Consider the following 15094-nt stretch of genomic DNA (forward strand, 5'->3'; position numbering starts at 1 on the left):
CAACTGCAGGGCCCTCCAGAGGGTGGTGCGGTCAGCCCAAAGAATCACCGGGGGCACACTTCCTGCCCTCCAGTACATCAACAGCATCCCTCGGTGTGACAGGAAGGCCAAGAAGATAATCAAGAACCTCAGCCACCCAAGCCACAGCCTGTTTACCCCACTACCACCTAGAAGGTGGAGACAGTACAGGTGCATCAAAGCTGGGATTTCCAGGCCACAAGACTGTTACATAGTCACCACCAGCCAGCCTCCGCCCAGTACCCTGCACTGAACTTTAGTCACTGATACTAGCTGACTACCCTTTGCCCTCAGAACTGCCTCAATTCGTCGGGGCATGGACTTTCATGGTGTCAAAATCATTCCACAGGGATGCTCCCCATTTTGACTCCAATGCTTCCCACAGTTGTGTCAAGTTGGCTGGATGTCCTTTAGGTGGTGATACAAATGGGAAATTGAAAAACCAAGCAGCATTGCAGTTCTTGACAAAAACCGGTACGCCTGGCACCTACTACCATATCCTGTTCAAAGGCACTTCAATCTTTTATCTTGCCCATTCACCCTCTGAATGGCACACACACACAATCCATGTCTCAATTGTCTCATGGCTTAAAAATCCTTCTTTAACCTGTCTCCTCCCCTTCATCTACACTGATTGAAGTGGATTTAACAAGTGACATCAATAAGGGATAATAGCTTTCACCTGGATTAGCCTGATCAGTCTATATCATGGAAAGAGCAGGTGTTCATAATGTTTTGTGCACTCTGTGTATATTTATATTCCGGACTCTGACATTGCTCGTTCTAATATTTGTATATTTCTTAATTCCTTTCTTTTTATTTGGTGGATTTGCCTGTATTGTTTTGTATTGTTAGGTATTACTGCACTGTTGGAGCTAGGAACATAAGCATTTCGCTACACCCGCAATATAATAAGGAAAATATGTGGACACGACAAATACAATTTGATTTGATTTCATAATACTATTTTATACAATCGGAGCTGGTTTGCTGGACACAGATTAAGTCAAAAAATACACCGACCATGTTCGGTACACCGACCATTTGAGTTCTAATCTTGAACTTTTGAACTTTGCTTTTGTATGTTTATCTCCCATTCCCCCCATAACATAGAGCAGGGGAACTTAAGTATTATTTATGAAGGTCAGGTCACACAAATGTCCTAAATGACAAAGGTCCGGATGGATATTCTCATTTATCGGCGTAGTATCAAATCCCCACCTCCCAACCCGTGCTACGTATAAATGTCAAACCTGTTCACACCCCTCTTGTTGACGGAGAGAAAATGTTGCGGTTTTAAAGCAAATTTCCTTGAATTTTACACAATTTCTACATGTCTATATGTACAGTACCAGTCCAGGGTTTTGTAGAATAGTGAAGAATAATATTTAAAAACTATGAAATAACATATTTGGAATCATGTAGTAACCAAAAAAGTGTTAAACAAATCTAAATATGTTTTAAATTTGAGTTTCTTCAAAGTAGCCAAGTGTGTGCCTTGTTAATTTCTTTTCTTCTTAATGCGTTTGAGCCAATCAGTTGTGTTGTGACATGGTAGGGGTAGTATACAGAAGAAAGCCCTATTTGGTAAAAGACCAAGTCCATTTATGGCAAGAACAGCTCAAATAAGCAAATAGAAACGACAGTTCATCATTACTTTAAGACATGAAGGTCAGTCAACCCGGAAAATGTCAAGAACTTTGAAAGTTTATTCAAGTGCAGTTGCAAAAACCATCAAGCGCAATGATGAAACTGGCTCTCATGAGCACCGCCACAGGAAAGGAAGTCCCATAGTTACCTCTGCTGCAGAGGATAAGTTCATTAGAGTTACCAGCCTCAGAAATCGGCAATTAACTGCACCTCAGATTGCAGCCCAAATAAATGCTTTACAGAGTTCAAGCAACAGACTCATCTCAACATCAATTGTTCAGAGGAGACTGCGTGAACCAGGCCTTCATGGTTGAATTGCTGCAAAGAAACCAATACTAAATAATAAGCAGAGACTTACTTGTGCCAAGAAACACGAGCAATAGACAATAGACCGGTGGAAATATGTCCTTTAGTCTGATGAGTCTAAATGTGAGATTTTTGGTTCCAATCGCCGTGTCTTTGTGAGACGCAGAGTAGGTGAACGGATGATCTCCGTATGTGTGGCTCCCACCATGAAGCATGGAGGAGGAGATGTGATAGTATGGCTGTGATTTGCAGATGACATTGTCTGTGATTTATTAAGAATTCAAGGCACACTTAACCAGCATGGCTACCAAAGCATTCTGCAGCGATACGCCATCCCATTTGGTTTGTGCTTAGTAGGACTATCATTTGTTTTTCAACAGGACAATGACCCAAAACAGGCTGTGTAAGGGCTATTTGACCAGAAGGAGAGTGATGGAGTGCTGCATCAGATGACCTGGCCTCCACAATCACCCGACCTCAACCCAATTGATATGGTTTGGGATGAGTTGGACCGCAGAGTGAAGGAAAAGCAGCCAACAAGTGCTCAGCATATGTGGGAACGCCGTCAAGACTGTTAGAAAAGCATTCCAGGTGACTACCTCATGAAGCTGGTTGAGAGAATGGCAAGAGTGTGCAAACCTGTCATCAAGGCAAAGGTTGGCTACTTTGAAGAATCTAACATCTAAAATATCTTTCGATTTGTTTAGCACTTTTTTTCCATCAATTCGCAAGTGGCTGAATCGCACCGGAGAAATCATCCGAGGGAGGGAAACAGCGCCCCTCTGTGTCAGTATGTGTAGCCTATGTATTTGATGCTGTCTGGAACAAAAGAGTATGAGGGAACACAACCAAGGAACAGACAGATATACAGGGGGTAATCAACAAAGTGAAGGAGTCCAGGTGAGTCCAATGAGCGCAGCTGCGTGTAGCCTGGCAGCCTCGAGCACCAGGGAGGAGGAGCGGGAGCGGGAGCAGGCGTGACAGTACCCCCCCCCCCCTTCAGGGGGTGTCTGGGCGAACCGGCCGAGACATGAGCGCTGGGCAAGCCGGTTGGGGCGTGGAAGTCCGATGAACCGGCAGAGGCATGGGAGCCTGGCGAACCGGCTGAGGCGTAGGAGCCTGGAAATCCAGTCGAGGCGTGAAAGCCTGAAGATCCCGCTGCGGCGTAGAAACCCAATGGGCCGGCTGAAGCATGACATGGGATGGGAACCTGCCGAGCGAACCGAGGCAAGGAAACCTCTCGAGCCAGCTAGGGCGTGGAAGCCCGACGAGCTGGCTTAGGCATCCCCGGTTCCATCGGTGGCGGCCCCCGAGTCCGACGTCACTCACAAAACAAAAATAACTCCCCGATGCTTCTTGTAGTGGTGTACGCATTCTGTCACATATTGTCACGGGAGCGGCGCAGGAGATGAGAAGCAGGTACGGGGAGTGAAGGTTTATTAGCTGACGGATATGAAACGGAACAGGAACAGCGTCTGGACAGGAACACATAACAAACACAATACGGAACAATGCTGACACAGGGAACACAACCAAGGAACAGACAGATATACAGAGGGTAATCAACAAAGTGAAGGAGTCCAGGTGAGTCCAATGAGCGCAGCTGCGTGTAATGTTGGTAACAGGAGTGTATGATGACGGGTAGCCTGGTGCCTTCGAGCGCCAGGGAGGAGGAGCGGGAGCAGGCATGACACATTTGGCCTCACTTGATAAAAAAATTATAAAAAAATTAGCCAATCAGTGTTGAGCTGAGCTCAACTGTCGGTTGTCCTGTCGCAGCAAAACGTCCCCCAAGGGAGGCCAGTTTGTATTTGGCTTCACACCAATCAAATCACATCCTAAGCAAAACCTCATCACTGACAGACAAATGTGTCTGTTTCTGGTCTGCTTGTGTTGATGTCCTGCAGTAGCTAGCTTGCTAAATTAGCCCTTTCCTAAGCCATGGATGGAGATGTGGATTTGGACTTGTGGTTTTTACTTAATTCTGTGTACAGGCCAATGATTATGACGCCGATTCTGATCTGACCATAAATTAATATACTGTGCCACTGGCCTGAGACGATTGAAGTCCAATATGTAGCCTAGTAGGCTCAAGTTAACTAGCTAGCTAATTTAGCTGCTTAATTGTTTGAGAGGCTCAATTAAATATGTTGCAGAACTGCTGTATTTGAAGCACCACTTCCTTCTGTTTCCTTGATGTTGCTACGGCAGTCAAGTTGTTTTTATCATCCCTCTAACTGTTGCTTCTATGGAGAGATCATTTTCTAAACTAAAATTCATAAAGAACTGCCTAAGAAGCATTGGACTCTGTGTCTGATATGCACTTTTGAACACCGGAGTAAACTCCACTCATTGCACTTGCGCCGTCGTAGCTTTGATCACAGCACTTGTTCACCGATATCCCCTTTTACGTTCAATCAGTTAAATATTTTTATTTTTCAAGGCCTGAGGCACTTTTTCAGTCACAGTCCTGAATCCCAAGAAACAAACACTTAGCTTCCTAGTACATATGGAAATAAAAAAGGCTTAGGAAATACTTTTTGAAGGGTTACTGTCAAAATAAGTTATTACATTTTAGAAAACAAGCATCGATGACAAGCGCATGGGCCCTCACAGCTCGTGCCCCCCCCCCCCCCCCCCCCCCCCCCCCCCCCCCCCCCCACACACAAGTGGATCTACAGGGGTGTCCCGTACGCCAGTGAAGGTACTCATAAGCAATCATTTCTGGTGAAAAAAAATGGATATAGCATTTTGGAAATAAACTCTTCATATATAGTATTTATAATTTTTTTTGTCAGGGACCCACGGTCCGCCAGTTGAGTGTTGGGGCCATAAAAATCACACCAGGCTTTGACACGGATTGACATCAAGCTGTTTAAAAAGGGGAGTTGTGCTGATAACGTTTACACTGAAATAGCCAACCGAAGCCATTTCCACTTAGACAAGGGCTGGGGCACAGGCCATGGACAGAGCACTGTTCATAGAAATTGATTCCCTATAGAATTCCATACGGAAGGATTCCATTTCTATGGCACTATTCACTCTCCTGACTAACAACAGAGCAACCGAGAGGTTGATGAGGAGGAGGTTTGTGTGGGAGAGGAGAGAGAGACACGAAGTGACTCGGGTGAGAAAGGAAAGCAGTGAGGTGGATGCAATAAGAAGGGACTGGTGGGGGAGGGATAAAGGGAGGAATGAAGGGAGGGAGGATAGTGCTGAGCGATTAACCGAAATGTCGGTTATTTCTCATTTTTTAAACAACTAATTGACCAATGTGGATCAAATATTTTGATTCCATTTCTTTCTTTCTTTTTGTGAGCTCAATGCCCACATTGTGCATTTCTCTACAGATAAATTAGATCAAGCCCATCAAGAGTTATTTTAACTTGTTTTGTACAGTAGAGGGCACTATATGCTGGGGTCATGGGTCACTGGTCACATGTATATAGGTAGCACAGGTGACCAGGAAGGGTTAGCACAGATGACCAGGAAAGGTTAGCACAGGTGACCAGGAAGGGTTAGCACAGGTGACCAGGAAGGGTTAGCACAGATGACCCGGAAGGGTTAGCACAGATGACCAGCAAGGGTTAGCACAGATGACCAGCAAGGGTTAGCACAGATGACCAGGAAGGGTTAACACAGATGACCAGGAAGGGTTAGCACAGATGACCAGGAAGGGTTAGCACAGATGACCAGCAAGGGTTAGCACAGATGACCAGGTAGGGTTAGCACAGATGACCAGGAAGGGTTAGCACAGATGACCAGGAAGGGTTAGCACAGATGAGAGGAGAGGGCATACAGTTCTTACCTTATCACAGCTTATAGAATCCATCTCCCTTCACCTTTTGTATAGGAATATGTGCATTGGCGCTATTTATATTTTATATGCGCAATAACTGGGAACTTCACCCGAAAAGAGTAACGTTTGGAAAGCTGATTCTTGTTAACGCATTATGGACGGCTCTCCTGTGCCAGTGGCTTTTCATAGGCAATCACCACTACACGTAGTAATGAACTACAATGACCATAATCCATTGCGCGATCGAGAGGGATCAAGAGCATTTGCTTTGTGAGGTATCTCTACCTGAAAATACATGATCTAAGTGATTGATAGTTGGTATTCAGCAGTCATAAAAGTATGCCTTATTTACTTTGAAGAACTAAAATAGTGATTTTGTCAGACAGAATAGGCAGCAGCTCTATAGAGATGAGATGATGACTTGGAATGAAATAATAAAGTCATCAAATAAAACAAATGTAATACACACAACAACTGACATATTTGATTAAAGTAAATGATGGTTAATACTGTAAGAAATAAGCAGTAATGGGCAGTCACTACCATCATGGGACTTGTATTAATTGTTTAATTCTGTGTTATTACAGCGTTCAACCCACATAATGCAAAGTGCTTTGAATGTTTAAAAAAATAATCAAAACCGAAATAGAAAACTGTGATTATTTTTTAATAATCGAACCGAAACCAAACCGACCTCAAAAAGCACTATTCACTCAGCACTAGTAGGGCGAGATGGGATGGGATGGAGGGAGGGAGGAGAGGAGGGAGGGACTGGCGGGGTAGGGTAGGGAAGGAGGGATGGGATGGGATAGAGGGAGGAGAGGTGCTGCTCAGCTGCTGTGATTATCACAAAAAGGTCTCCCTGTCCAACAGTTTCTCAAAGCAGTATACCTGGGTCTCTTTCTGTTGTTATTATCCTCTCTTTCTTGTATTTATGAATTGTTTTTATCTAGCAGGTGTGGACTGGGCCATGGTGCCTCCCTCTGTAATGATTAGGCTTAATCAAGTCCATGTTGTTCACAGTGGAACGTCAATAAAGGGGGTAAATAAAGTGATCAATAACGTGTAAACCAGAGGGCAACATTTGGACAGAGCTATAGCCTCTGCTTTGTGTCTTTGGCCAGAGAGAATTCTGAAGAGTAGAGGAATAGAAATGCAATGGCAAAGGGGTAGCTAAGAGATCATAAGAGATCCTGTTGCATGTGATATTGACTGGATCAACATTCTACACCTAAAACCTCTGTAATAACAACTAACATGATACTAGAAGATAAAAGAAGGAGGAGGTAGGAGGGGAGGTTAGGTTAGGGTAAAGTAAATCAAATAACACTGAGGCCAGCTGTTTCTCAATTATCTCCAATTTGAGCCTACATCTGTAGGCTTCGTCCCAAATGGCACGCTATTAGCTATGAAGTTCACAAAAGTGCACTAAATAAGGAATAGGGTTCCATTTGGGGTGCCAGTGTACACTCAGCGGCGGGAGGGAGGGTGAAGAGATGAAAAGACAGAGGTCTTCTTGCAGGGAAGATCTCTCTAAGAGGTTCTGGATGGTGTTGTGTTGTGATAAAGGGCTTATGTTGCTAAGATACTGGAAGCAGTGTGCATGCAGGATCTACGGGGGGGGGGTCACAGCCAAAGTGGTTTCTGAGAGGTGATGGGGATGATGACGTTTGGTCCTCAAGATCAACTCCAAACGCATGGGAAATACACCTATCTACTGGGCTAACTTTTGACCCTAACCATTTTTAACCCTAGCCCTTTTTGACCCTAACCCTTTTTGACCCTAACCCCTTTTGACCTTAACCCCTTTTGACCCTAACCCCTTTTGACCCTAACGCTTTTTGACCCTAACCCCTTTTGACCCTAACGCTTTTTGACCCTAACCCCTTTTGACCCTAACCCCTTTTGACCCTAACCCCTTTTGACCCTAACCCNCCCTAACCCCTTTTGACCCTAACCCCTTTTGACCCTAACCCCTTTTGACCCTAACGCTTTTTGACCCTAACCCCTTTTGACCCTAATGCTTTTTGACCCTAACCCCTTTTGACCCTAACCCCTTTTGACTTTTCCACAAAATGTGACTTCCCTTTTTACTTGTACACACCTCATTGTACATGTGGTCACGGGAATCAACCAAAAACCAAACTGTTCTGATAGAATACACCTGGACATGGACAGACACAAGAGGGAGATTGGGGCTGCCAGATTGCTTAAGTATACTGTATAGTATACACTGAGAGTACAAACCATTAAGAACACCTGTTCTTTCCATGACATGGACTGACCAGGTGAATCCAGCTGAAAGCTATGATTCCTGATTGATGTCACTTCTTAAATCCACTTTTATCAATGTAGATGAAGGGGAGGAGACAGGTAAAAAAACAATGTAAGCCTTGAGAAACTTGAGACATGGATTGTGTACAGTATGTGTGCCAAAATATTTAAGTGCCTTTGAACGGTCTAGCGCCAGGTGATTCAGAGCCTCAGTCCCCGGACCACTTTCAGCGAGGGCTCGTTCTAGAATGCACATACTCCAGTACTCAGGAGGTGGTTAAATGGTTCCATGGGGGTTGAATCTCAGAGGAAAATTAATAGCAGATCTGTCGGGGGAGATTCACGTTACGGCACAGGGGAATTCAATTACAGTGGCTACAAACCTGGTTACAGCTGGAGGGGAGCCAGGAGAGACTTGAGCCCGCTCACCTACACAGTCAAATCGGCAGAATGAATTCAACTACCATGGAGTCAAATGCAACACTATTTGACCCCCATTTTGTGTTAAAACAACTCTGGTCATGGTGTTGATGTTTTGGAGGTAATTAAAATTATATATTTGTTGTTTTTAATTAACTACCTGAACATTTTACACTTTTCTGTGTTGTTTTGAATTAACAATCAACTACAGCAGAGTACACTTACCTTTCAATTGACTTCCTTTGAGTTATAAAGGTGTAAAGCTTTATTTGAATATTTCTTAATGTGTCACATTATGGTGGTTTGCAGTGTGATATTCAATCTCTTTTGGAAGCCAATGAAATGGAAGATGACCAGAGCTTTTACGTCTCTCAAAACTTGCATTTAGAATGCCTGACAGAGTAGGGGAGGAAATCCAGCACATGAAGACTACCTACACCATGTAAACTGGAACAACTATCTCACTAACAGTTGCTATATATCCAACCACATACAGATTGGATTAGTATAAAAAAATATATATTTCTTATATTTGTGTAGCATAAGATCCCTGTCCGAATACCCATACTAGATAGAATGTGAAAAATGAATGTTTTATAGTACTTGACATTTTGAAAATAGTGCTAAAAATGTGTCATATAATGCGCGATTGCGTTGACTCTAGCCATTCGTTCATTTTGGAACAGCATGTCAATTTATCTGATTAGCACTAGAACCACGTTTTTCTCCATCCACATTGACTTAAAACGAAGGGAGCAGAGAAGAAGAGGAGTGAGCTGGCTAACTGCCACACAGCCCTGGCTGGTTCATTCTGTGCTGTGTGTCACCTGACTGGACGTCCCCCCTCTGAAGGCCCCTCTCCAGCCAGGCGAGGCAGGGACAGTGGCACTGTCTGCCAGAGACAAGCCAGGTGATATGGAAGGTACTGCAGGTGTGAACTCCCTAGGGCTTGGGAGGAGCAGGGCAGTCTCCTCCTTCCTTAAAATATAGAAACTCCTGTCAAACCAGGAATTAACCCTTCATAGATGGATAGAAGAGAAGGTCAACACTATATTGAAGCATGTCAAACTATTGTCGATGTAGCCATTTTATCAAGGTGAAAAGGCTAAAAGTCATATTCATGGTGATTTTAGCCAATAAGCATCCAGTATCTAAACTACCAGGTTTATAAATGTTTTTCTGGTATTGTCAACTTTTAGACAGTTCAAGGTACCTCACTGTTAAGGAAGAAGCGGGTCATCCCTGCAGGCATCTGGAGTACAGTGCACATACACAAAATACAAAGCCACCATCTCAAGCCAAGACTCAGCCAGCATGGTTATTTTGTGCCTTGGGCTAATTCATGTGATCACTCCTGATACAAGCATCATCTGGGGAGCTTACATAAACATACAGCTCAACAGTGGAGAGCTGCTGGGACCTATATAAACAGGGGGAGTTCTGATATAGTAAAAACAACAGGATCGTGAGGAAAGAGAAACAAATACAGCAGTCTGTTCCCACACTTAGATATAAGGGTCACATGTCTGTATCACAAACTCTCTGACTGATATAATCAAAAGACAAAGAAAGTGGATAAGACTGATCTAGAATGCTGTATTGGAACACAACACACAACTGACCCATTGTAGCCTATGGGAAAGAGGTGGTATTGTGTGGAGTCTTGATTTTAAGTTTGAGTAATCTTTTTCACTTGCTCAATAATTAATTTACAAGCCCTTAAATTTCAATAGGGGACTGATGAACTCTTTCCATTACCCAGGTTTGTAAAACAGCAGTTCTTTGGAAGAGCACATCTTTATATGTAGTAGAGAGAGAGAGAGAGTGTAAGAGAGCGAGTGTAAGAGAGAGAGAGACCCCCAAAGACCCAAAACGCATCCTATTCCCTAGTGCACTACTTTTAACCAGAGTCCTATATGTCCAGGTTAAATGTGGTGCACTATATAGGGGATACTGCCATTTGGGATGCACCCTTAGTCTCCTGAATTGTTTTTGGAATATTCTACAGAGCACATAGACATGATCTGGTGAGGCTCGCAAACACAAGTTCCTTCTGACATAGAACTTGATACTAAAAATGTCTTATCTCTTACAAACATCCTAAGTAATTTAAGTGGCCGAACCAAACATTTCCCCTACCTCAGACACAATCTATAAAGGCCTAGTTTATTGTAAAGCAATTCACATTTCAATAGGACAGACGCAATGATACAAAGGGCCCCCAAGTGGCACAGCGGTCTAAGGCACTGCATTTCAGTGCCAAAGGCGTCACTACAGACCCTGGTTTGATTGCAGGCTGTATCACAATCGGCCGTGATTGGGAGTCCAATAGGGCGGCGCACAATTGGCCCAGTGTCATCCGGGTTAGGGTTTGGCCATCATTGTAAATAACAATTTGTTCTTAACTGACTTGTCTAGTTAAATAAGGTAAAATAACAAATAAAAATGATTTAATATACCATCAAAACGCCAAATGATCAATAGTAAGCCGAATAATAAGAGGGGAATGAGAGATGACATGCATGGAGTTTTACAAATCAAGAGCTCTGAGCTCTGATGGTCAAAGTTTTTAAAATGAATAAAATAGAGCCGTGGGCCTCAACATTTTATTAGGAACATAATACAACACAATGAAACCAAAACAGCATATAACTGTTGTTTCTCTACAGGCATATCCTTCGCAAAATCTCAATAACAAAATAACCCCATGTTCCATCCCAATTCTTCTGAAGTCTACAAATCCTAAACAGTAAACACTGTAACTTCAGGAGGATGCTCATCTGTGGCAGCACTATCATCTCCATTCTGCCTCATAATTCTAGAACTTCTTCTAGAACTGTTATTTTAATTTTATTTTTTTCCTAAATTCTTAAAACTTCCGTTTTACCCAGTGCGCTCTGATTGGCTTCGTATACGTGTTTTTTTCGCTATCTAATATTAAATGGATGCTTTTGCTAATGGTCTTCTCCATGATAACAACTAGGGAACTGAGCAATGGTCAATCGAGACCGTTTCCGTAGCAACAAGCATCAGCAGCACCTCAAGACAAATGCAGCATCATTATAAGTCACTGTCTATTAACCAGTGAAAAGCGTTGAATGTGGGAAACATTAGTTCTAGCAATAATGAGAGACATTGCATTCCTGTATTTCCTAATGAGTATTCGGTCAATTATGAGAAATTGAATTATTTGCAATAAAATAGGCCTTTGACTCAGCAATTATGCTCCAACCTGGCGTAATAACATTGCCACTTGGTGGAAGGCACCCCCCAAAATCCATCTTTAAACTAAAAATATTTGGTAGACTATTCCATGCGTAAAGTTACTTTCACATGTATCAATTTATTCATGAGTAATAAATGCGTCGCCTAATAAGAAGTTTATAAAACAGGACTTACCTGCTTCCATACAAAGGCATCCTTTTCGTTTAACTTCCAAGACCCGACCACATGGATGGCAGACAGTATAACTCCAGTGATAACAGCAGCCCGCATCCGAACCGGGAGCAGCGTGTAAATGACATGGATAAAAAACACTGTCCACCAAATTCCCTCAGAGGCACTTTGCGGATGTACGAGGAGGACCCCAATCACTTGTAATACCAGCACGACTAGAATGACCACATAGCAGACTATCCACATGTGGTCCTGATGAAACCCGTTCCGATTGCACACCACCATCAAGATGAGGATAAGTAAGGTGGCCAAAGAAAAGACCACAACGTAAGCTATCCGGCATCCTCCCCCCGCGCAATGGAATGTCAGCATAACCGCGCACAGGAGCACCAAAACGGCCATGAGCATGGTCAAACTGCTCTGGTTGAGCCGGAAAAAGTAACGCTGGTAAAGCCTCTCCAACTTCTCCGATTGGAATTTCTTGGATCTGAAAATCTGCATCGCGCTGCTGCAGCACGCGACCATGGAAAAGTGTACTTCAGACATGAGTTCCTCCTCCTCGGGTTTGGTGCCCTTCACTCTACGGTCCTCCAAGCCCAACTCCACAGACTTGGGTCTCACTTCCCCGGCTCCATCTGCGTGTTTAGGGGACGATCGGTTGTTGTTACGGCTCTCCTCTCCAGTGCCATGCTCTTGCCACGCAGATCTAGACCTAAAACTGACCCTGCTAACCATTGTCGTGGCTCGTCCTGGTCTGGGCTGTCGGTCGGGATCATCATCTCCTTCAGTCCATCTGCTGTTCGAACGGGCGAGCTTTTTGCTCGGAGATCTAGCCGAGTATGGGCATCCGTTGGCAATAGACTCAGACTCGCCCCAAGCTGATCTCAGTTCAGTCCCTCCCCTCAGCCCAGGCGCACCGATTCCGGGCGGGCTAACACTGTTAGATCGGGACATGATATTTCTCAGATAAAAAATAATAGAAAAAGCAACGCACAGGACCACACACGTGCCTGCTCAAAGTTTCTTATGAAAGCCAACTCGACCCTAACCTTTTTAAGAATTAGGCTATTGTTCTTATTACAATTTTGTTACATTTGTTACATTGTTACAATGTTTTCTTCAGCGGCAGGTCTATGAAACGCCTGGTAAATCAGTGACGAGTTAATTCTAGAGGTAAGGTAACAATCAGAGGACGTTAAAGTAAATTAAATGTGTCCAGTTAAAAGTCCACTATGGTAGAACAAATGTGTGTCCAGGATACTTTTGAAAATGTGATGCATAGGCCTATTCATGACTTGGGATACATTTGGCAGCAGATGGTAAAATGCTCTGAAAATCACTTAAAATCAATGAAATAGGAAGAAAAGTCACCTGGGAGATATACGATAACAACAAACGCAACTCTGGTGGATAATATATTTCCAGGAGAAGTTCGTTTTAATTAATTATAATCCAAACATGAAGCTCTGTATGCAGAAATGTTGCCGAATGTTGTTATATAGGCCATGGAATAAAAACGTTACACAACTCCAATAGTTGGCCATACAAACATCTATTACGTTGCGAATATGTTGCCCAAACACTTTATTTTAAAAAATTATGAAAATAAAAAATGTGATGTTGTGGGGGACACTCCCATATTGACGTCTAGGCTACATTAGTTGAGCGTCTCATCCAGTGCTAGAAGTCGTACACCTGTGCATCTCATTGCAGCCTTGTCGATGCTTGGATGGTTACATCCTTACAATTAATATGAAAATGTATCCACTCACTACTGTACATCGCTCTGGATAAGAGCATCTGCTAAATTACTCAAATGCAAATGAAATGTAAATTACGAAACCGTCACAGCACGACCCTCGCGCGCTTTCATTGCCGAGCAGAGGAGAGGAAGACTCCGCGATTCCACACACCCAAAAGCCCACACACCCACATCCAAAAAACGGTTCTCATCTGTATTAGCCTATGACTGCATAGTATGACAAACTGCTAAATCCCTGAAGACTCAATCCAGTTTTGATCCATGCGATTCATGCAGCACACATCACCAAACGACACCGCAGCATTTGGTCCTAGTTCCGTCCCCTATTTGGATTCCTGCAACGTCGAACGTAAAGTATTCAGACCGATTGACCGGAATTTAAAAAAATTCTGCGCGCAATCCCTGCAGGGTATGATATGGAGTCATGCATTGTGGTTGTAGGCGATCAATCAGGCAGGCATCATCGGTTTACTGCTCGTTGTTGTTGGGTTGCCATTCAACCAAATCTGATTCCGAAAGTCGGCCTTTTGCTCATTCCCATTGGATATGCAAGAGTATGACTTTCACTTTGAAGCTTTTCATTGGCTTTCGACCGTGTCACTTGGAGACGCGACTCCTGCGCGGTCTCCTGCGTTTGGATAAATCGGCGGGTCTGTGATCACAGCTGGACCTCGAGCGAAAGCAAATGAAACCCCCGAAGTGCTGCTGGACCCCTATGTAGCTTATTTGGTGGGGCATATTGATAAGCAAATAGAAGACACTTTTGCTGTGACCTGTGCAGCAGACCTAATTGATTTTGGGTGTGACTTCTGCCACCCTGGAAACCAAGGGTCATTTTCCTTTTATGGTCTCTAGACCAAAGCCTGGAGGAGACTGCTATAAATTTCAGTTGACAGCCCTGTACCTTGCAAGTCAATGTCATTCTTGAGTCAAATGGCCAAGGTATTTGTTGAGTTAGTGAGATATAGACAAGTTGAGCAGTATGGTGGGGCGAAATCTTTATTCTAATAACTTTCCAAACTTGTTCTCTCTCAGTTATCATTTCAACTCATAATATAGTCCATGATAGTAATGATATGAACATAGGGTTACATAGGTTTAGGTTAAGAATTAGTAAGAAGTCATTGGACACACAGCCAGTGTCATTACGATTTACGATACAAATACAACATCTAAAACGAGCATGTTCTTAGGACGTGCTGCGTGCAACACGATATAGATAGTAGACACAGTAGCATATTGTCTCTCCTGGTTGTAATTCATGCAATCGGTTTATCAGGTGACCAAAGAAAAAAACACGGAATGTATAAAATGGTGACTTGGTGTGGTTGGGATCTTAGCTTCCTGTTTTTTTTATGGCCATATAAGGAGTTATACATGTGACAGAGTCACAGAGAGCTCCTCTCAGCATTAAAAACCCCTTCACCAAGCGGTCATATGACAAACATGCCGTTAAAATTGCGGAATTT

At 43.4% G+C, this 15094-nt stretch overlaps 1 protein-coding gene across 1 annotated transcript in view; it reads right to left on the minus strand.

The window, feature by feature from the left end:
- LOC111959501 (adenylate cyclase type 5-like) overlaps positions 1-12678 on the minus strand; it is a 68492-nt gene extending 55814 nt beyond the window's left edge. Inside the window, exon 1 of the mRNA XM_070437638.1 lies at positions 11867-12678. Within this exon, the coding sequence (XP_070293739.1) occupies positions 11867-12598 (732 nt within the window). The 5' untranslated portion in view covers positions 12599-12678. The remainder of the gene's footprint in view (positions 1-11866) is intronic.
- Between the last annotated feature and the right edge of the window lie 2416 nt (positions 12679-15094).

This window comes from Salvelinus sp. IW2-2015, linkage group LG36 (assembly GCF_002910315.2).
Source record: "Salvelinus sp. IW2-2015 linkage group LG36, ASM291031v2, whole genome shotgun sequence".
Lineage (NCBI taxonomy): Eukaryota > Metazoa > Chordata > Actinopteri > Salmoniformes > Salmonidae > Salvelinus > Salvelinus sp. IW2-2015.